Raw genomic sequence first — 22,353 nt, forward strand, 5'->3', positions numbered from 1 at the left:
TCACCCTTGATGAAAACACTTCTATGACGCGCGATTTATCGTCATGGAAGTGGACACTTCCGTGATGATAATTTTGGTAATGTCATGGAACACTTCTACGACAGCACAGGTATGACTATCTTGATTCTGTCATAAATTTGTCATGGATTTACATGCATGACAAAAAACGCGACCTACTGTGACAAATACGTATCATCACGAAAGTATATTTTTTTGTAGTGATTGTTGAACTAGACTTATTTGCATATTATGTATGAATGATTTTTACTATTTTTCTATCTGAACTTTGATGAATTCCCTCGTGTTTGCATGAATTTCGTCCGATTAGTTTAAATAGTGATTGAAATGTATGCGGATGGCGTTGGATGGTCGGTTTTCGTATCAATGTCCGTGGACTGGTCTCTGTCTTTATACAAATGCCGAAGCAAATTTGAGCGTTGGGGATGCGCTTAGGATTCGTCTCTTTTGTACGTAGCCACTGTACATCCTTTGTAGCTAGGATATATGCCTAGAATAAGAATGGCAGGCACGAGTGGATAATCATTCGAAGGCTCGGGCCCCCCAGGGAGCAAAACAGCAGCCATCGTCGTACAGCTCGTTTTATTTCCTTCTAGCACGGTAGTACATCCATCTCACCGGCAGGCACAAATAATCGTGCGTATCTTGGAGCATACATCACCGATATCTTCCGCCCACGGCCCACGCGACCTGTACCGCCACCTACCTCGCTTTCGTCCTCCGGCCTCTCCTCGCTGGTTAAGAACACCTCGAGTGGATCTCCCCGTTGGCCCGTTCCACCATTCACGCCCTTCCTTTCTTCCCTTGGCTAGCCAAAAAAGCTGCAGGCATCCCGGGGCCTCTGCCGCGCGCATGAACGAGAAGGATTCGCGGTGATCTCGGCATGGCCTCGCGCGTGGACAACGGGTACCCCTCTCATCGACCAGGTACGCACGCACGCCTTTCCCCCATCCCTCGCCTCCCTCCCGGCTTTGGCAACCTTTGCCTTCCGTTTTCCATCACCGTACCCAGCGGTTTCCTCTCATCGTCATCGGATGTGTTTCGTGCGTGTCGTCGCGCGAGGTTGCTACAGTATATATGCATGAGGTTTCGTGCGTCCGTGCATGCACATGCATATGCATGTGCACACGATTGTGCGTTTCCGGGGGACTGTTCGTGTGCAATCGCACGCATGCGCGTCGGTTTCCTGTAGTGTCTATCGGCGAGGCGTGGCGCGCTGTTTGAGGATGACTGACCGAGCATGTATGCCTACAGCCAGCGGTTCAGTTCGGCCCCTCGACCTGGAGGAACAGCAGCTCGTGGAATCTTTCTATTTCGAGCCCTTGAGTTTACTACCCGGGTGATGTGAGCCATAGCAACCGCGATACATGCCAAAAAGATGCTCACTGTGGTGGAGTCCGGCACACGTATAGGTATAGCAGTCTCGAGGGCCTGGTTAATATTGTCACTGTTGCCAGCAGTGAAGCTACACGACGGAACGTCTAACAGCACTCCTCTGGTGACGTCCATGCGCCGTGCTTTTTCACACGCTACGATCATGCGTATGCATGAACGAGCGAGCTCACGAGCGTATGCAGAGTCACACACCTTCTCATAAAAAAAAACGACTGGAGCCGAGCGTATGGCACACTGTGTGTGCTCGTGGTAAGACGATCGATGCGGTACAGTCTCTGTCACCTTTTGTGCTACCACCGTAAGTGCATTGGTTGGTGCACGATCGAGCGAGCATTTGTATCATTCATCACACCTGTCCTTGTCTCGCATGTACAAACATAGGCGAGGCTAAGAGCACCTGCAACCGAACTTTGTAAATCCGGCTCCTCGTATTTCATTCCCTAGATTTATATAAAGCATGCAAAAAAAATTTCCTATGTACTACCATAGCTACTCTTCGCCGTCGGAGATGTCCACGACGAGGTGTCGAGCGCTGGCTGGACCGGCGGATAGAAGGGTTCCGGCTCATCCTCCTCTTGTTCGACCTCATCCTGCAAATCCGCCTCCTTCACAGCCTCTTGCACCTCCATCTCCTACCGGCGATGGTGTCTTGCCTTCGCAGCCGACTCCGGTCGGAGGGAATCGAGGATGGCATGCTGCTCCGACTGCAGATCCCCGTCGCCAGCGTCCCCCACATCCTCCTCCTCCGGCTCATCCCCCTCCTCCTCAAAGTCCTCCTCCTCCCGATCCACTGCATCCGAAGGTAGCCATGCATCGATCCGGGATTCGCGCCTAGCCCGTATCTGCTTAAGGAGCTCGAGCCGGCGCTCCGGCATGAGAAATGGCTAACTCATCACCCGGCGGCGTGGGGGCATGACTACTAGTCGGGGCGGGTGGAGTGGAAAGTGGCGGCAGCGGCGGATAGAAGAAGGAAAATGTAGATGCATGGTAGGGTTTCGATGTCACCGGTCGACTTAAATAGTCAGGCAATGCACTACGCGGCCTGCCGGAGCCGCGCAACCGGTCCGACGGAGGAGGCGAGCTTTGGACCGCCGGGTTTGAAGGCGTTTCCGGCTAAGACCCCTTCGTCAGTCCTACATGGCAGGCGTGCCCGAGCGCCCCATATCCGCCCTATATTTAGGCTGGATATGGGGGTGCCGGTCAGCCCGGACGTTTTTGAGACGTCCGTCTGGATAAAAAAAAGTGACCGGACGGCCTGTCCGGACGTATGAGCCGGGTTTGAGAGATCCGGCTGTAGATGTTTTAACACGTTTGATGCTGCTATTGTGGATTTGGCTACAACTTCGTCAAAAAAGAGATGGAAATTTTGAGATAATAAAGAGGATAGCACGCACTTGAGGCGCGAAACAGAAACATGCCCGTTGTTTTCGCCAAGAGCCGGTTATTAGCTCGCCGCGCGGCCAAATCCATGGGGCCAACCGGGCGTTGCTAATTGCGGGCGGAGGAGGCGTCGGCCCACGGCATTGTGGACCAGGGACATGGAGCAGTGGCGCTGTCGCAACGTGCGTGCGACGTACACGCCGTCGTGCAGGTGGCCGGTGGGCATTTCCTAAACGGCGCCCGTTGCGCCAGTTACAGGCATCGGCGCAAACGGGCGCACACCACCGCCGCACGCCCGCGCCACCCTGGGCCGGCCCGTTTCACGTTTTTTCCTGTTGAAAACAAAGCAAAAATTATCATGCGCAACGAGGGATCGAACCATAGATCGCTTGATTGAAGTGCAGCGCACTCACCATCAGGTTAACTACGCGGTCGTGTCCATAAACTTCTTTCTCTTCTTTTAATCTTTTATCTAGGTCCTTCGCTGGTCAGTTTCTGGACTTTTTTATCTTGTTCCTTTTTCTTTTCTCATTTTCGTTTCTTCCTTAAATGCGCGAACTTTTTATCAGCTTCATGAACTTTTTTTCAAATAGGATGAACTTTTTCAAATTCAATGAACTTTTATTAAAATCAATGAACTTATTTCAAAATCTATGAACTTTTTTTAAATTCAATGTACTTTTTTCAAATTCAAGGAACTATTTTTTAAATCCGATGAACTAATCTAAAATCGGTGAACTTTTTTCAAGTTTGATGAACTTTTTTTCAAGTTTGATGATTTTTTTTTCAATTTTGATGATTTTTTATTAAAAGTTGTGAACTTTTTTTAAGTTTGTGAACATTTTTCTTAAAACCGATGAACTTTTTTCAAAATCGGTGAACTTTTTTTCAAATTGATGAACTATTTTCAAATTCGATGAACTTTTTTAGCAATGGATGAACTTTTTTTAAAATTCATGAACTGTTTTGAAGTTTGTGATCTTTCTTTAAAAAATCGTTAACATATTCGAATTCACATTTTTTCTGATTTTTTGAATTTTTTTTATGTTTTGCCTTTATTCTTCCGAAAGTTAACGGTTGATCGGTCAAACGCGATCGACTGAACCAGGGCGACGACCCGACGTGCGGTGCGTAACAAGCGAGCGAATCGACGAGTGCGGGACGAGCGAACAAGCACGAGGCGAGCTGGGCCGGCCCAGTTCGCGTGCGCGTGGGCGCCAGTCCCTCGAGCCGGCGCTGAAGGCGCCCTATAGGGGCTCCCTGGCCGGTGGGCGCCTCGCGCGCCTCAGTGGGACACTATTCGTAGATTTTTTGCGCTGCGCCTGCCGACACGTGGAGGCGGCTCTGGCCCACCAGCAGGCAGGTTCACGGGTCCTTGGACGTGGTCTCGGCCTCTGGGGGCAGGTACCGTGAACCTGGGCTCGGTCGCTGGACCGGCCCTTTGAGGCATTTTGACACATAAATTTCCTTTTAGTTTAGTTTTACTTTTTTAATGTATCCTGACATTCGAAAAACAATGTTCTATATTAAAATACTGCCAGAACATGTATTTTATACATGTATAAAAAAATGCTTTTATTTCTAGCACTAGAAATGCTCATGTTTTTTAAATAAATGGTTTTGTATACGGACATAAATGTCTGTATATTGTCACCGAATGTTCCTAAATTAAAAAATAAATGTCTATGCATACAATATTTTCATTAAAAAATGTCTGCATGTAATTTCCAAAAAAGTAAAAAAATATATAAGGATGAATATTCAGCCCAGGAAAATATTGGCGGTCAATGTTTTTCAGGGTTTGGCTCGATTGACAGTAGTTTGCACTCATGTGTTGTAGTTCATAGATACGAGTGTGGAAGTTGTGATCGGAATTCTTAAGAACCTCGATACTATGTTGGCGGCTCATCCACATTTGCACAACAACTTGCGAAAACCACCTTTTGTTTCAACTATGTTGCATGATTTATGCAAGTTTATAGACGCCAATTCCCGTTTTACTATAGCATGGGTATATCTGCCTATATGCACCTTCCTCCCAAAATCATAAACACATTCAATGCTCATTTTATATTGTTATTGGAACGAAATCATTTTTGCTCCTCCTTAGAAGTTGAACGTGATAATAAATAATTTGGATTTTGTTGTGAGGCGAACATTTGTACCTTTTTACTTAACAAGTGACGCATTGATTATGTTGATCCTACGTGTAAGGGTATACATGTCGAAAGTATGGTGAGTAAGCGACCGGAGGACCTTATCGAACAACTTATGTGTGACTACAGAGACGAAAGAGACAATGTACCTATGTTCAACTATTTGAGATGGGTAATCATGCATCATGTCTTATAATCCAAGGATTTGCAACCGTCCGTGGAGACCAATCTAGATGATATCTAAACACGGAGGCCGAGGCTCACCATAGTATTGAGAAATAATAGATGAGACCTAAACTAGGAATAGCAATGGTGCTTATCAAGATTGATACTGCTCGGGTGTATCCTTGAGCGGTGTGAGTTTTTTGTGTTACACTACCATGTTCGATTCTTTATGTTTTTCTTGTTTTGACCGTCAAGGCTTGATCATCCCAGAGTCATAAAATGATTATGGACTAAGGAGAGATACCATTTAGTTTAAACTCGAAATTCCCTGCAATGCATTTCCTTATATGATGTTTGTTTGTGTTCAATGGGGCACAACTACGACTATAAAACCATAACATGATAGAACCAAATCAATTTTGATCACGCATGTCGAAGACACATCAAACCAAAGTGGAAACGCCTATTGTTGATCTGGCACATAGTATCTCAAGCCAAATGTACGTGAAAGTCAAAATAAACATTATTACAATATGTCACGTGAAATTCACCACATAATAGCTTGGTCAGAACCCTTTTGTTGGAGTGAATAGTAATTGAATGAGTGCAATCTAGCCCTTTTTTGGCATGAATCTTGCATTTTGGATATTGTGGACAAGGAAGAGCGGTAAATTGATGCTCTGATCTAAATGCATGAGGGTGCGGAGCAAAGGAGGATCACGTGTGTTTATGGCGAGCCTCACGTTGAAAATTTTGGACATCAACTTCAAAATATAATAAATGTCAATGATCTTCCATGGGTGGTAATTGGTGATTTCAGTATGATGATTGTAAAGACGTTGTGATTGAGTAATACAAGTTTACCCCCCGCAAAAAATACATCATATTGAAAATGTAAGAACCAAGAACCATGGCACGTGGCATCTTATTATTTCATGGGAATAGTGTGTGCTATGTCATTCCCACATTCAACAACCATATTTTTAATTGATGCAATTATACTAGTACCTATTTTTTATTCTAGAAACACAATACAAACATCAATGCATACATACGTGCACATGAACATTGGGATTGACAAAGTCATGACAAATGCCTCGTACTGGATGAATATCGCCTGTAAACCTGAAATAGATTCAAGAAAATGTGAACATCCGTGCCAAGTCAAGGGATTAATTTCGGATGGGCTGGTTCTATCACAATTGTTTTTCGTACTTGTTATTTTTTATAGAAAAAAATAATACTTATTCTAAGAGCATGGTTAATAGTACAGCCAGCTGATGGCTATATGACATTCTCATGTCATCTATAGCTAACCTTTTAGCCTTCAAGTATAATAGTAAGATACAAACATGTGCCACTTTATTAATAGTACATGGCTCACCTCCCACTCTCACATACTAGTACTACCTCCGTCCTGGTTTATTAGTCCATTTTGAATTATGTGCCAAAATTTGACCTTAAATTTAACTTACAAAATGTAAATACATGTCATAAAAAACAATATAATTGACTATGTTTGAATACGAATTCAACGATATAATTTTTTATGACATGAATTAATATTTTGTTAGTTAAATCTACAGTCAAAAATTTGACACAAAATACAATGGAGACTTATAAACCAGGACGGATGTACTCCCTCCGGTCCTTTTTACTTTGCATATTAGGTTTGTCTGAAGTCAATCTCATCCAACTTTGACCAAGTTTATATAAAAAATTATAGACATTCACATAACAACACCAATATCATTAGATTCATCTTGGAATATATTTTCATATTATATTTATTAGATATTATGGATGCTAATAATTTTTAATATAAATTTGGTCAAACTTAGCAAAGTTTGACTTTCGACAAAACCAATGTGCAGAGTAAAAAGGACCGGAGGGAGTAGTAGTGCTTAGGAGCACGTGCTGCAGCTGGCTCTTATTTTGTAGCCGGCTTCTCTTGTCTCCCCTGCATACCTGCAGAAAAATAATATTTTGACCCTTACAGCCTGTTTACATAAGCTTATTATATACTTGCTCTAATAGTTGGTTTGCCACTGAAATGCGGTAGCTCATCCCTCCTCCATCACTTCGTAAAAGCACATCACCAGGAAATGTTTCAACCGATTCCCCTTTCCCAACCTTTTTTTCGACAGAACTTGCCTGTCTTTCCCATTGTCCATGCCGTCCTTTCGGACCAAACGATTCCGCCGAACGCAACACTATCATTTCAGGCTTTCAGCAGAGCCGGATGAGCTGAACTTTACCGTCGTGGCGTCCCGAAGCACCGAGCATCGAAACCGCACAAGAACCACCGGTGTCTCGTGCCTACGAAACCGCACAGTACTGCCTACGAGTAGCCCCTTCGGTGCATGGCATGCGAGGCTGCAACTCTGCTGCAAGCCTGCTGCAACTCTGCAGCATGGGGGCTGCAGCCAGGAGCGAGAGCCCGTTGTCCGGGCTCTGCGCAGTAGCCGCTCTCCTCTCTCTAGCTCCAGAGAAGGCCGTTGTTGGTTTTCTATAGTCTCCAGGCCCGAGGCAGCCCCGAGCCTGGCATTTCACGTGGCCCCGCCCAGCAGCCCTCTCACCTCGGGCCCCGGGCCCAGCAGAGAGCGCACCCGGCCGGTACGGCCCCCACATGGGTCCCCGCGGCCCGCAACACCGGGGAGAAGAAGGACCCGGGCCACAGCAGCCACGGCGAAGCGTCCCACTGCGAAGCGGGACCGCGCGACGCGTGGGGCCATCGCGTCATTGAGGACGGTCTATCGTCCTTTGCCTTCGGCGATGCGCGTGCCCCCACGCACTGGCCCGTGCGCCCCGCAGCCGGAACCAACCCGAGCCACTGAACCGGTAGGACATAGGAGTAGCTCCAGCCACTAGGGCGCGGTACCCTGTCGCTGTAGCCTCGGCGTGCAACAGAGGCCCGTCACTGTTCCCTGCTCACGCACCGAGCGGCGCTTTGACCCATTCCCCTCGTAACCAAAACGGGACGGCAGCGACAGCGGCAGCGGCGCGCCCCCCGTACCGTACCGCGCACCACCCGTTGCGCCCCGGCCCCACAGGTCTTGTCGAGTGACCCATCGCGCCCTCGCACGTCGGTCCTCCGCGGATTCCCTCTTCGGTGCATGCGCAGACGTAGTACCAGTGCCGCCGGGCGCGACCGTCGGTCGCCGGGGAAAAGCCTGCCTCGCATCGTGATGCCCTTCCTGGCAGGAGGGGATTACTGTTGCCCGCCCGTACTGACACCGGCGCGACGGGGCAATGAGCGTGCCGAGCGACCGGGCGCGTGCGCTCCCATGATGGCCAAGGTGCGGCGCGCACGAGGCGCACAACGGGGCGCGCCCAATCCGGTGCCGAAACGTCTATGGGCCCTGGGGAGCCGCGGCAGAGCGCGCAGTTATCCACTCCTGACATCTCGCCCCGCCATTTGCACCTCAGTACAGTACTTATCCTAGTTTAATTTTGTTTAGCAGACCCGATTAATCCCCCACTCGGCGCGTCGCGTCCGAGGCGCTCGCGTCCAAATCCGGCCCAAATCCCGCGCCGGGGCCCGCGCTGTCATTGATACGCCAACCCCCCACGTCCTCCACGTCCGTACGCGCCGGGCCCCACCACGAACTCGCTTGGAAACGGGTCCGCTCGGGGTTACCGGGTCTAGACCCGCCGGCCCCGCGTTGCGCGCCCGGGACATGACACGGGCTTCCACCCTGACGCTGCGCCATCGCTTCGGCTCTTTCCCCCCAGCGAGCTGCACTGCTGCTAGTTAACCGCAAGCGGCCGTCGTCTTTTCCCTCCTCAAAAAAGCAGCCGAGGGGGGTGGTGACTGGAGGCGGAGGCAGAGGGAGGAGCAGCGCCAGTGCGAGCGATAGTGGGGGAGCTCGGACGAGGCCTAGGGCTTCCGGAGACCGCCTCCTCCCGCGCCGCCGTTCGCCGGACTTGCTTGCTCAGGTAGCGACCCCCGCTCTCTGGATCGGTCCCTTTCTCCGGCTCGTTTCGCTAGCTTTTTTGCGGGCGCGTCCGTGTTCCGTCGATTGGGAGGCGATTGCGGAATCGCGCCCGTGTCGGTGCCTATGTGAATTTTGAGAGGCTTTTGTTGGAAGCGGATTTGAGAGGTTTTCGGTGGATATCGGTGGTGTTTGGCGCCGGATTCGAGCGGATCTAGCTTGGGGTATCTGATCCCCTGCTTTTCGCCCCCGCTAAGCTCTCATGCGGCATGCGATGTGTGCCACATTTCCCCTTAATTTTGGAGCTCGTACACTTTTGTTTGGTTCTGTATATCGTTGCTCATGCGACAATTTCAGACTGGTTATTCGCGTGCTTAATGCTGTATTGCTGTAGCTCTGCATAGTGTTGTTAATCGGCGTATAGACGGTTGTTTTTGCTCTTGTTTTCAGTTACTAAGCATAACTGATCGTGTGGCTAGTTTAAACGCGTCATCAAGTCGGGTTGTTTTTGCTCTTGTTTTCAGTTACTAAGCATAACTGATCGTGTGGCTAGTTTAAACGCGTCATCAAGTCGGGATGAACTGCAGCCTCATAAGAACGCGTGTCTGCTCTAGACTCCAGGTTGAGGCAAAGTGTTTCCCAGTGGGATGCTGTACCCTGTACCTTCGTTAGACGGCAAAGAATATAGCATCTCCTACGAATATTGGGAAAATCTGTGTTCGTGGTGCGTTGCGTTGATAACTTACTGGAGGTTGTCCCAGAAATGACATTAGCAAAACAATCATAATTTTTTATGGTCCTAAGAATAAGAATGTCCTCATTATGTGCTGTAGTGGTGGTGTTCAATATCAATTCCTACATATTTCATCTATTGCACAAACTGTTTTCCTTTTTCGTATAGATGCTTCTGGGCTTTAATACAGCTTCATTATTCATTTGCCCACTTCTTGTGGTGCTGCTGTTTATTCAAAGGATATAATCTGCTGAAGTTATTTTATTCTCAGCTAGCCAGGCTAACACAGAGGTTCAAATGAAAGTATGGTTGTTTCTGTTATTGTATAGGCAGTCAATTGTTTTTTTCATTATGTGTCCACGTGTTTGAGAACATCACTTGGATTGGATAATACAACTTGTCAGTAAATAGTGAGAAATGATTTAAATAATTTTGATATTTGGTTTTGCCAAAAGGCTTGAAACAAATACTTTAACTCTGGACGGTTATGTTGCAATTACGACTGAAATTGCTATGAGCAGTACCTCTCTTTCAGAGCGGAACTCTGTCTTGCTTTGTTTTAGCGATAAAACCATGGTGGGGCTCCCACCCTGCCATTCTAGAAAAAATAGGGGAACATGAGGCAGCTATGACTTAGATGATATTTTATTGCGTTCACTTTGGTAACCTTTTCTTCTCCTGTCTGGCGAGTATTTAAATAATCTGTTATAGATTTCTGGAGCCTTGGCGCAGTGGTAAAGCTGCTGCCTTGTGACCATGAGGTCACGGGTTCAAGTCCTGGAAACAGCCTCTTGCAGAAATGTAGGGAAAGGCTGCGTACAATAGACCCAAAGTGGTCGGACCCTTCCCCAGACCCTGCGCAAGCGGGAGCTACATGCACTGGGGCTGCCCCTTTTTAGATTTCTGGACATCACATATTCCATGGTTGGAGGCTATCCCACCGTAACAGCTAGAAACCCAAAACGGATACATCACATATTCCATGGTTGGAGGCTATCCCACCATAACAGCTAGAAACCCAAAACCGATACTGACTCTAGTGTACGCTATTTATTTGTAACTTTTTGTTCTCGCTTATTCCACTCAAGTTTTATTATTATTTATTGTTGATAATATTAGCTGTGGTTCAAATTCCTTCTCTGAGTTTATTTCGATGTTTGCTATATATAGAGGACTCCTTAATTATTCTTAGATAATTCTCAATAAAACTCATCAATTATCTTTAGATACCTCAAATACGAGCAGTATGAAGAAAGTCTGTATATACATCCTTGTTTTTCTTTTTGCATTTATGAACAGAAAATCAGTATATATGCACTCATTTTTTTCTCCATACTACTCACTTTGGGGTATTTAGTACTTACAAATGAAATATGTTTAAAATAATAAGCGAACTCATTCTTGGGCATGTAGCAATTACAAATGAAATATATTAAAAATAATAAAGAGATATAATCGATTCACCTACCTCTTTATCATTCTCAGTATAACTCATTAATCATTCTTAGCTACTTCATACGAGTAGTATGAAGAAAATCAGTACCCATCCTTAGTTTATGCATTTTACCCTTTTTATGCACAAAAAGCAGTCTATATGCCAAAACTAAGTATATCACCAAATTATATTATATGCATACTCATTTGTTTTTCATATAACCCACTTTGGGGCATCTAGTAATTACTAATGAAATATAATATGGCAATAAAGAGGTATAATTCATCTATGAGGTATATGAGAAGCGGATCATACTCCCCAGGAGTGTAGAATCAATTCCGTATGCATATATATGTGTGCTTTTGTGTGTGTGTGTATTACATGCCTACTCTAGATTAATATAGCTCACTATTTTCTCATTTTGCTATGGCAAAATAAGTATTATATCAAAACAACATCATCTAGCATAGCTTATGCGATAGCCAGCTACAGCTGCAATATTCTTGATTGAATATTCCTACCCCTGAATGCCATGGACCACATTTTAAAGCCTTATTTATTGTGATTGCTATGGACCTCATACTAGTAGTATGAAGAAAATCAGTACTCATCCTTAGTTTATGCATTTTGCCCTTTTTATGCACAGAAAGTAGTATATATGCCAAAACTAAGTATATCAGCAAATTATATTAAGTATGCACACTCATTTTTTTCTCTCCATATAACCCACTGAGAGAATATCACATGGAAACCAAGTTTTGGTGGAAAGCGGTGAAAACCACGTGGAAATGATGTTTCGAAGTTTCAAAAAAATACAAGGTCTTTAGAGTGTGATGTTCTATTAGTATGTGAAATTTTCAAGTTCAAATACATTACCATTTACGAGGTATGAAAAAGGCAAAAGCAGCAATGAATAGTGTCAACCAGTAAATGTCACTATTCATGGCTGAATTTGTTTTTCCCATAGCTTGTAAATGGTAATGTGTTTGAACTTGAAATTTCACTTGCCAATAGAACATCACCGTCTTAACATCCCATATTTTTTCAGTTTTTTTCCAAACTTTCATAAGTGGTTTCCATGAAGTTTTCTTTGAAACTTGGCTTCCATGTGATATTCTCTCCAACCCATTTTGGGGCATCTAGTACTCCCTCTGTAAACTAATATAAGAGCATTTAGATAACTAAAGTAGTGATCTAAACACTCTTATAGTAGTTTACAGAGGGAGTAATTACCAATGAAATATCACCTTTGTCCCAAATTACTTGTCTTAGATTTGTCTAGATATGGATGTATCTAGACATGTTTAGTGTTGGATACACCTGTATCTAGACAAATCTAAGACAAGTAATTTGGGACGGAGGGAGTATAATAAAGCAATAAAGAGGTATAATTCATCTATGAGGTATATGAGAAGCGGATCATACTACCAGGAGTTTAGAATGTTTTTTGTATGCATATATATGTGTGCTTTTGCGTGCGTGTGTGTATTACGTGCCTACTCTATAGATTAATATAGCTCACTATTTTCTCATTTTGCTATGGCAAAATAAGTATTATATCAAAACAACAACATCTAGCATAGATTATGCGATAGCCAGCTACAGCTGCAATATTTCCAATTGAATATTCCTACCCCTGAATGCCATGGACCACATTTTAAAACCTTATTTATTGTGATTGTTAATTTACAATCTGAATCTGTTTAACATTTGTCAGCAGTTTTTTTTACTATGTTATGGCCGCATGTTAACCTAGCCTTCTTGTTTTCATTGATATAAGCGTAGTTTTACTTCCTATTAATATAGTTCATATTTTTATTGTTTGTGCCCTGTCAACCTTATGTTAGGATAACTTGATCAGTTAGCAATAGTCTTATGCAATTTTTTACAGCTTATCTTCTACTCCCTCTGTCCCAAAAATAAGTGTCTTGAGACACTTATTTTGGGACGGAGGGAGTATTTCTGTAATATTATGTTGCACGATTTCCTTTATCCCCTTTGTGCCTTGCTTTGGCCCTAGAAGCATCAGTTATGCCAACTTTTAACCGAAAATTTATTGCTGTCTTCTTTACAAATTATAGTAATGTGTACCCAAACCCTATTGTGCATCACCCATTCCATTTCTTTTTCTTTTTAAGACTTGACTAATACCATGTCTTGGTTGATAAGCTGCTCCTGTTTGTGAGGTAGAAGTATATGCGATAAGAGGATACAGTCAAATTGTAGGTGTTGGATTACATGTTTAGACTATGTGATGTCGTATATGCACTTCCTAGAGTGTAAATTGAGAAATGCACCCATTCCGTTTCTCTTGTTAGGTTTATGCTTGATTCTAATATTCCATCATTCTACATGAAGTTATACTTGATACTCCCTCCGTCCGAAAAAACTTGTCCAAAGCTTGTCTCTCAAATGGATGTATCTAGCACTAAATTGATGCTAGATACATTCATTTGAGGGACAAGCTTTTTCGCACGGAGGGATTATGTATTAGTCTTGATACTTTACATTCTCATGATCTTACATTTTGGTGCTCTCTTGTCTTAGCAGCGGCCATCATGGTTAGGAAGAAAAGAACTGGTCCTGGCAGCCCTGGAGAGAGTTCTGGGGAAGCTTCCGGAGCTTCTGGGCAGGGTTCCTCGCAGCGAGCTGAGAGAGCTCCTCAACAGCATGGTGGAGGACGTGGTTTGGCACCTCAACAGCATGGCCGTGGTGGGGGGCAACAGCAGGGCCGCGGTGGGCACTATCAGGGCCATGGAGGATCAGCTTCACACTATCCAGGTGGTGGCCCACCTGAATATCAACAGCGTGACTATCAGGGGCGGGGACATCCAGGTGGTGGTCCACCTGAATATCAACATCGTGACTATCAGGGGCGTGGACATCCGGGGGGTGGCCCACCTGAATATCAACCACGTGACTATCAGGGGCGTGGACATCCGGGGGGTGGCCCACCTGAATATCAACCACGTGACTATCAGGGACGTGGTGGTCCGCGCCCCAGAGGTGGAGTGCCGCAGCCATACTATGGCGGGCATAGGGGAGGTAGTGCTGGACGTAACGTTCCTCCAGGTCCATCAAGAACAGTTCCCGAACTGCACCAAGCCCCGCATGTCCAATATCAAGCCCCGGTGGTTTCACCATCCGCATCGGGAGCTGGCTCATCCTCTCAGCCTGTGTCAGAGGTGAGCAGTGGACAAGTCCAGCAACAGTTTCAGAAACTTGCAATTGTTGATCAAAGTTCAACAAGCCAATCCAGTCAACTGGCACCAGCATCAAGCAAATCAGTTAGATTTCCATTGCGCCCTGGAAAGGGTACACATGGAGATAGGTGTGTTGTGAAGGCAAACCATTTCTTTGCTGAGCTCCCTGATAAAGACCTTCACCAATATGATGTATGCCCTTTACATGAAGTTCTTTTTCCCCACTGCAGTTTTTATTTTGTAATTTTTGATCGACAATCTTGTTTTGTCAGGTCTCCATAACTCCAGAGATTACATCACGTGGTGTCAATCGTGCTGTGATGGCAGAACTTGTTAGGCTCTATAGACATTCTCAATTGGATGGACGCCTACCTGCGTATGATGGAAGGAAGAGCCTATATACAGCTGGGCCATTGCCATTTCCTTCAAAGACATTTGAAATTACTCTGCATGACGAAGAAGAAAGCCTTGTTGGTGGTCAAGTCGCACCAAGGTATGCTGTTGCTGTGACATTTGTACTTCATTGTGTTCATAGTAGTTCTGTACTGACATTCCTTTTGTTTTAAGGCATGAGAGACAATTCAGGGTGGTGATCAAATTTGCTGCTCGTGCTGATCTCCACCATTTGGCTATGTTTCTAGCTGGAAGGCAACCCGATGCACCTCAAGAAGCTCTTCAGGTGCTTGACATTGTGCTGCGTGAACTGCCTACTGCCAGGTATCCTTTAGCAAACCATGTCTTGTTTTATTGTTTTTCTGGCTGTATGGGTTATAATTTCCATGTGTTTTTCTTCTGTAGGTATTCTCCAGTTGGCCGATCATTTTATTCTCCAAACTTAGGGAGACGTCAGAAACTTGGTGATGGTTTGGAAAGCTGGCGTGGATTTTACCAAAGTATAAGACCTACACAGATGGGGCTTTCGCTGAATATTGGTTAGATATCCCTCTCATGTTTTTTTTACCTCTGTGTCACTGTTCATTTGTTGTTTTGTTAGTTGTGATGAACGGTGGGTGGCCCAAAGTAATACTCCCGCCGTCCCAAAATAAGTGTCGCTGATTTAGTATAAAGTTAGTACAAAGTTGTACTAAATCAACGACACTTATTTTGGGACGGAGGGAGTACATAACGTTCCACTTTACAGAGCATCTTAGTGGAGGTTACATATTGGGAGTGGTCTTGCTGACATAATGATTTATATGATGTTTATTCTTGCAGATATGTCTTCTACTGCATTTATTGAGCCTCTTCCTGTGATTGATTTTGTTGCTCAGCTTCTGAGCAGAGACATCTCAGTTAGACCCTTATCTGATTCAGATCGTGTGAAGGTTTGATTCACCACTTGTTTCACTGTTTTTAACGGACTTGCTTTATGCAGAGTTACCATAATTACCCCCCCCCCCCCCCCTCCTGCAGATTAAAAAAGCCCTAAGAGGTGTAAAGGTTGAGGTTACACATCGAGGAAACATGCGTAGGAAATACCGTATATCTGGACTAACTTCACAAGCAACACGAGAGCTATCGTATGTGCTTCTTCCCTCGCTTTATACACCGAAATCTTTATGCTCTTGTACGTTCGTGGGTGATTTGATTTCCTGTTGGTTTCATGTGGTAGATTCCCTGTTGATGATCGTGGTACTGTGAAGACTGTGGTGCAATACTTCCTGGAGACTTATGGTTTTAATATTCAGCACACCACTCTACCTTGCTTGCAAGTGGGCAATCAGCAAAGGCCTAATTATCTTCCTATGGAGGTTACTATCTTGAACAATCTCGCTTGCATTGATTTGAAAATGATATGCTCATCTATGTGCTACATCCAGTCTCAGCATCTTGTCGAGTTGTTCAATGAGTTTATCACTCTGAAATATCAGGTTTGTAAGATTGTTGAAGGACAACGTTACTCGAAACGACTGAATGAGAAACAGATAACTGCTCTACTGAAAGTGACTTGCCAGCGCCCTCAAGAGCGTGAGAAGGACATCTTGCAGGTGATTGTTCATTATATTATTTCTGATGCAAGCTGTTATAACTGCTGTTACAAAATTGCCTTATGACATGCTGTGCCTATCACTTGCTATTTTTTGTGCGGTGCTGCTTGGCGTTCTCCTCAGTTTGACAAAAAATTTCCACTTCGATGTATTCAATCCACACTATTGCAATCAAATAATCTATAAAGTTATAAAGTTCTTGGAATTCCTCCACAAGCATGTTTTACAAGATGATAGTTGTTTGATGAGATTTTTGTTAAGGCCAAAACCATAATTTTTGGGAAGACAACTATCTATGAGGCTATGACCTATGAGCCATTTATCTGAACTGTTCTTTTGTCTGTATTATTCATACACACTAGTACACTACCCACCGATTCACTCTAATCTGCACCAGCTTTATACATTTAAACTGGACTATCTAAATCTCTTCTCTCGCTTTTCATATTTGACCAGACAGTGCATCACAATGCATACTATGAAGATCCATATGCACAGGAATTTGGCATAAAAATTGATGAGCGACTTGCATCGGTTGAAGCTCGTGTTCTGCCTCCGCCAAGAGTAAGTCTATTCAGACTTGATTAGACAGCAGTTGACTTACCATATTGGACATATGTTGTGCGTAGCAACTGACTACACCTTTTTTATTAGCTTAAATACCACGATAGTGGCAGAGAGAAGGATGTCTTGCCCAGGATCGGCCAATGGAACATGATGAACAAGGTACACCTTGATAAAATGTCACCAGAAATTAAAATATTACTCCCACCGTCCCAAGATTCTTGTTATAGATTTTTTTAGATACGGATGTATCTAGTCACGTTTTAGTGTTAGATACATCCTCATCTAGACAAATCTAAGACAAGAATTTTGGGACGGAGGTAATATCATTTTTGTAAAGGCCTTCAGCTACCTGTTTCCATACTGGGAACAGTAGTGGAGAATCGTACTGCAAGAAATTTGGAACAAAATTATGCTAGATAGATAAAATAACATACAGTACCTAGATTGTCTGCTTCTTTGCAACACACAACTTTGCTAAATACTACACTAAGGAGTTTTATTGATGCTATTTAACTTCATATTCTTGCATTTCACATGTGAACATTTTAAGAGTCTGCATGATTTACCTTAACCAACCATATACTATTTTGGTTGGTATCTCTCTGATGTTAGCATTTCTTAAACCTAGACCTACATCTACTTTCTAGGTACTAGTGGCTGTAGTTTTACTGCATATCCCCCCTTTTGTCTTGTTAGTCTTGTTATGTTTTATGTAGTTCTGATATGTGTTCATTTTCATTGGTAGAAAATGGTGAACGGTGGTAGGGTCAGTCACTGGGCATGTATAAACTTCTCTCGGAATGTGCAAGATAGTGCTGCCAGGGGTTTTTGCCATGAGCTTGCTATAATGTGCCAAATATCTGGAATGGTATGATCGAGTCATCAAACTAGCTTTCCATAATATATCTGTTCACTTCTCTTATGTTGTATTCTCTGGTGTTAAAATTCTTACTTTCTCTCTCTTTCTTAGGACTTTGCACCTGAACCTGTGCTGCCCCCACTTACTGCGAGACCTGAACATGTAGAAAGAGCACTAAAGGCGCGTTATCAAGATGCCATGAATATAATCAGACCCCAGGGAAGAGAACTTGACCTGCTAATTGTAATACTGCCTGACAATAATGGTTCTCTTTATGGTATGATCTCTTCCAAACAACATTTAAAGATTGCCTGGATGATATTTTTGCTTATTATCTTTCTTTCCCTCCCAGGGGACCTCAAAAGGATTTGCGAGACTGATCTTGGATTGGTATCTCAGTGTTGTCTGACAAAACATGTTTTTAAGATGAGCAAGCAGTATCTTGCAAATGTAGCTCTGAAGATTAATGTTAAGGTATTTCGCTGTGCTTCAACCATTCCATCTTTATTGTGCACCTTGGTTGTTATATGTTTACCTACTTTTTAGGTGGGTGGAAGGAATACTGTACTTGTGGATGCCTTGACAAGGAGGATTCCCCTTGTCAGTGACAGACCAACAATAATATTTGGTGCTGATGTTACACACCCTCATCCTGGAGAAGATTCCAGTCCTTCCATTGCTGCTGTAAGTGACTTATTGCTACTATGAATTTTTTTGAAGTTCTGCTATGATACAATGGACCTGCTAGGTGTACTGGAAGCTAATCGCGTGCAATATTCTTTCCTTCAGGTGGTTGCTTCCCAAGACTGGCCTGAGGTCACTAAGTATGCAGGATTAGTTAGCGCCCAAGCCCATAGGCAAGAGTTGATACAGGATCTTTTCAAAGTATGGCAAGATCCCCAAAGAGGAACTGTGACTGGTGGCATGATCAAGTACGATCTTTGTAATCTCATGATACACATCACTCCTCTAGTATCTATTGCTGCTAACAGTGTAAATTCTGTTAAATTGCAGGGAGCTTCTCATTTCTTTCAAGAGGGCAACTGGACAGAAACCCCAGAGAATCATATTTTACAGGTTCTTATCCTTGCTTGGGCATGTTTGGTAAACACAATTGTCTGTTATTAAACAATTAGTATTTTCAGGGATGGTGTCAGCGAGGGACAGTTCTATCAAGTTCTTTTGTATGAACTTGATGCCATTAGAAAGGTAGAATTGCTTCGTTCATGCTTTTTTCTTGATAAACTCTGACCAGCCACACTTGTTTGGCAATATTCAGCATATATCTCTAACTGTTATTTCTTAACTACATGTAGGCATGTGCGTCCTTGGAGCCCAATTACCAGCCTCCAGTTACTTTTGTAGTCGTCCAGAAGCGTCATCACACCAGGCTTTTTGCTAATAACCACAATGATCAGCGTACTGTTGATAGAAGCGGAAACATACTGCCTGGTTAGTTGTTTGTACACACAAGCTGTTTTCTGCTTTGCTACTCAATTCCGAATCTGACGATTGTGGAATGGACCTCTATCTATTTCTAGGCACTGTTGTTGATTCAAAGATTTGCCATCCGACCGAGTTCGATTTCTACTTGTGTAGCCACGCTGGCATTCAGGTTGGTACTTTATTTGCAGTCTGCATTTTGTCGAATTTCTGATTGCTGATTTACCTCTTAATTCCTTTCAGGGAACAAGCCGTCCTGCTCATTATCACGTTCTATGGGACGAGAACAAATTCACTGCTGATGAGTTGCAAACTCTAACAAACAACTTGTGCTACACGTAATTTACTGTCTTGAACTTTTTTAGTTTAAAATGTTCTGTTTAACTGGCCCCAACTGAAGACAATCTCTACTGTTTCAGGTATGCTAGGTGCACCCGCTCTGTATCAATTGGTAAGTCACAATACGATTCTCACGCTATCAGTGTTGCGTAAAACTTGCGTTGCACTACCAATGTTTGAAAATTTGACTCTGACTATTGCGTTTGCTTGCAGTGCCCCCGGCATATTATGCTCATTTGGCAGCCTTCCGGGCTCGGTTTTACATGGAACCGGATACCTCTGACAGTGGGTCCATGGCAAGCGGTGCCCGTGGCCCTCCACAGGGTGGACGCAATACCAGGCCGTTTGGGAACGTTGCTGTCAGGCCCCTCCCCGCCCTGAAAGAAAACGTGAAGCGGGTCATGTTTTACTGTTAAGGTCGGATGGTCATTGTTTACACTATTATGCAAACCTGAAGATATTCGACTGAGTTTGGGTGTGTTAAAAGTATCCGCACTGCATTGGTGGCACTGGGAGATCTCCGCCATGCAAAAACTTTCGTTGTTGCGCAGTGTGAAACTCTGTAACCGTCTACCTATCTGTGGTCGTATTTGAACTACCCTGAAATCATTTCTAGTTTGGGAAGGACTTCTGCCTGTTATTTTAAAAGTCTATAATCATGTTGGGATCTAATGACGCTAAATGTTACTCCGTATGTATTTATGGTAGCCATCTGCTGGGGTCCTTTCGTTTGTTGACTTGCATCATACTCCCTCCGTTTTTATTTAGTCCGTGTATTAGCTTTAGTCAAAGTCAAGCTTTATAAACTTTGATCAAATTTATAAACAAAAATATTAACATATACAATAACAAACTTATACCATTAAATTTATTATTGAATGTACTTTCACATCATATAGATTTTTTATAGGAAATGTTTGTACTTTTTTCTAAAAATTTGGTCAAATTTTACAAAGTTGGACTTCAGTCAACTCTAATATGCAGAGTAAATAAAAACGGAGGGAGTACATGGGGACTAGCCTTTGCTGAAATCTAATAATCCTCAGAGTGGTTTTTTATTTTCCAGTTTTGCTGCTTAAATTTCAATGATACGGCGACCCAGGTCAGTTTTTCCCTCGCATTGTGCGATCCATACTTGCAGCTACTGCTTCAGAATCTGTGCAAGCCCCCCTAGTTTCAGCTTCTGCTTCTACCTGACCAGCTTTTGTTTCTAGTTGTGGATGGCGGTTGCATACAGCGAAGTGTACACCAGTCCTATCATTTGTGCCCTCCTGCGTTCCAAGCTGATGATTTGCATTCTTCCAAGTCTGCGTTGTAATTCAGCTCTACTGCTTATCTGCAACTACAACGTTGACATGGGTGAGCCTTTGGCTGTATTCCAAGTAGGCACCGACAGTGAAATCTAGGATAACTAGCAAGATGCACGTGCATTGCACGGAACATCAAGGTGCATTTTTTTACAAAACATGTTTTGTGATTGACCCATGCGGGAGTAATCCCATGTGTAAAAACTAATGATATCTCAAGAAAGAGACGAGATAAGGTAAGGAGGAGACATGGGGATGGACTACGCTGGCAGTGGCAACCATGCCAGATTGTTCGAGAGGCTTCATTTTTTTAATTGCACAACAATGAGGTTGTGGAAGATAAGGATGAACGAGGGGAGGCCTTATCTGCAAATGTGAAGAGAGGTGCGAGTATCTTTTTGCAAAATTACCATAGTTTGCTTTCTATGCGTCAGATATAGATCGAACGGTCTATATTGGAAGATGGTAGGCACACCATCATCACCAACTCGTTTTTTTATAAGAGTAGAGAAAAGTGTAGACTGACTTCACTGCAGTAGCACTATGCTTAGCTTTTTACTCGTTCCGGTTCTTTTTAGTTCGCATATAAGATTTGACTGAAGTCAAGTCTCGTAAAGTTTGACCAACTTTATAAAAAAAGTATCAACATTCACAATATAAAATCAATATCAATAGATGTGTCATGACTTAAAGTTTCATATTGTATAAATTTAGCATGGCAGATGTTGATAATTTTTCATATAAATACGGTCAAACTTTGTGAAGTTTGACTTTAGAGAATTCTAATATGCAGAGTAAAAAGGATCGGAGGGAGTACCGTGTTCACTGAAAACTCTAGTCCACAACTTAGGGCTATGGGCTCTCAGCTAGGCACTGACCGATGTCGTCATGTCTCGACGAGAACATCGACCAGACCCTTTGCTCGAACTCCCCCAAAAATGCAGATATCTTCTCACCTGTCTAGCTCAGTTTTTCTTTTGCTGATAACTCTCCGTCTCAGCCTGTAGGTGGGACAACCAGCGGATGTCCCACTTCGTGCCATTTTTTTTTGAGAAGTACTTCGTGCCACATATGTTCACTTATTTAAATGAGATTAAGTGTGCAGCTCACATAATGTATGTTGTATTATGTGGGCTGCTGCATACCCACATAATTTATAAAACATGGCAATACGAAATTTAAGATGCAAGACAATTTAACATAGAGGCACGTAAGTCTAGATTGAAGTACAGTGCCCACATATGATACAACACAAACCAAAATCTCCACCGAAGGTTAACATAGATGGCAAACATTTCCGCGGAATTAGAAAACATATTTATTATAAAATATATTTATATTACATGAATGAGCAGACTAGTACACATGAATCAGCGAGATTGCTTGGTCATATATTCAGGATGTATAAATGTCAATCTGTGCAGTTCTTC

General features: G+C 43.6%; 1 protein-coding gene across 3 annotated transcripts; it reads left to right on the forward strand.

Annotated features, from left to right (window-relative positions):
- The first annotated feature begins 736 nt into the window (after positions 1 to 736).
- LOC125539335 (protein argonaute 1B) lies at positions 737 to 20,347 on the forward strand. Of its 3 annotated transcripts, none has more exons than XM_087544666.1 (23): positions 737 to 944; positions 13,768 to 14,612; positions 14,693 to 14,913; positions 14,988 to 15,137; positions 15,219 to 15,352; positions 15,636 to 15,745; positions 15,834 to 15,940; positions 16,033 to 16,171; positions 16,292 to 16,408; positions 16,865 to 16,972; positions 17,063 to 17,134; positions 17,721 to 17,843; positions 17,946 to 18,111; positions 18,187 to 18,308; positions 18,381 to 18,518; positions 18,624 to 18,766; positions 18,849 to 18,911; positions 18,980 to 19,043; positions 19,151 to 19,286; positions 19,376 to 19,449; positions 19,521 to 19,615; positions 19,697 to 19,728; positions 19,830 to 20,347. In XM_087544666.1, exons 1-23 carry the CDS (start codon positions 902 to 904, stop codon positions 20,030 to 20,032), a joined length of 3,405 nt encoding a protein of 1,134 aa, XP_087400792.1. In that variant the 5' UTR covers positions 737 to 901; the 3' UTR covers positions 20,033 to 20,347. The 3 variants fall into 3 exon arrangements, with proteins under 3 accessions (XP_087400792.1, XP_048558727.2, XP_048558728.2); XM_048702770.2 differs by lacking the exon at positions 737 to 944 and adding an exon at positions 8,819 to 9,053; XM_048702771.2 differs by lacking the exon at positions 737 to 944 and adding an exon at positions 8,829 to 9,053 and having other exon boundaries at positions 13,765 to 14,612.
- The last annotated feature ends 2,006 nt before the right edge of the window (positions 20,348 to 22,353 follow it).

This window comes from Triticum urartu, chromosome 2A, assembly GCF_056163025.1.
Source record: "Triticum urartu cultivar PI428250 chromosome 2A, HENAU_Tu73, whole genome shotgun sequence".
Taxonomy (NCBI): domain Eukaryota; kingdom Viridiplantae; phylum Streptophyta; class Magnoliopsida; order Poales; family Poaceae; genus Triticum; species Triticum urartu.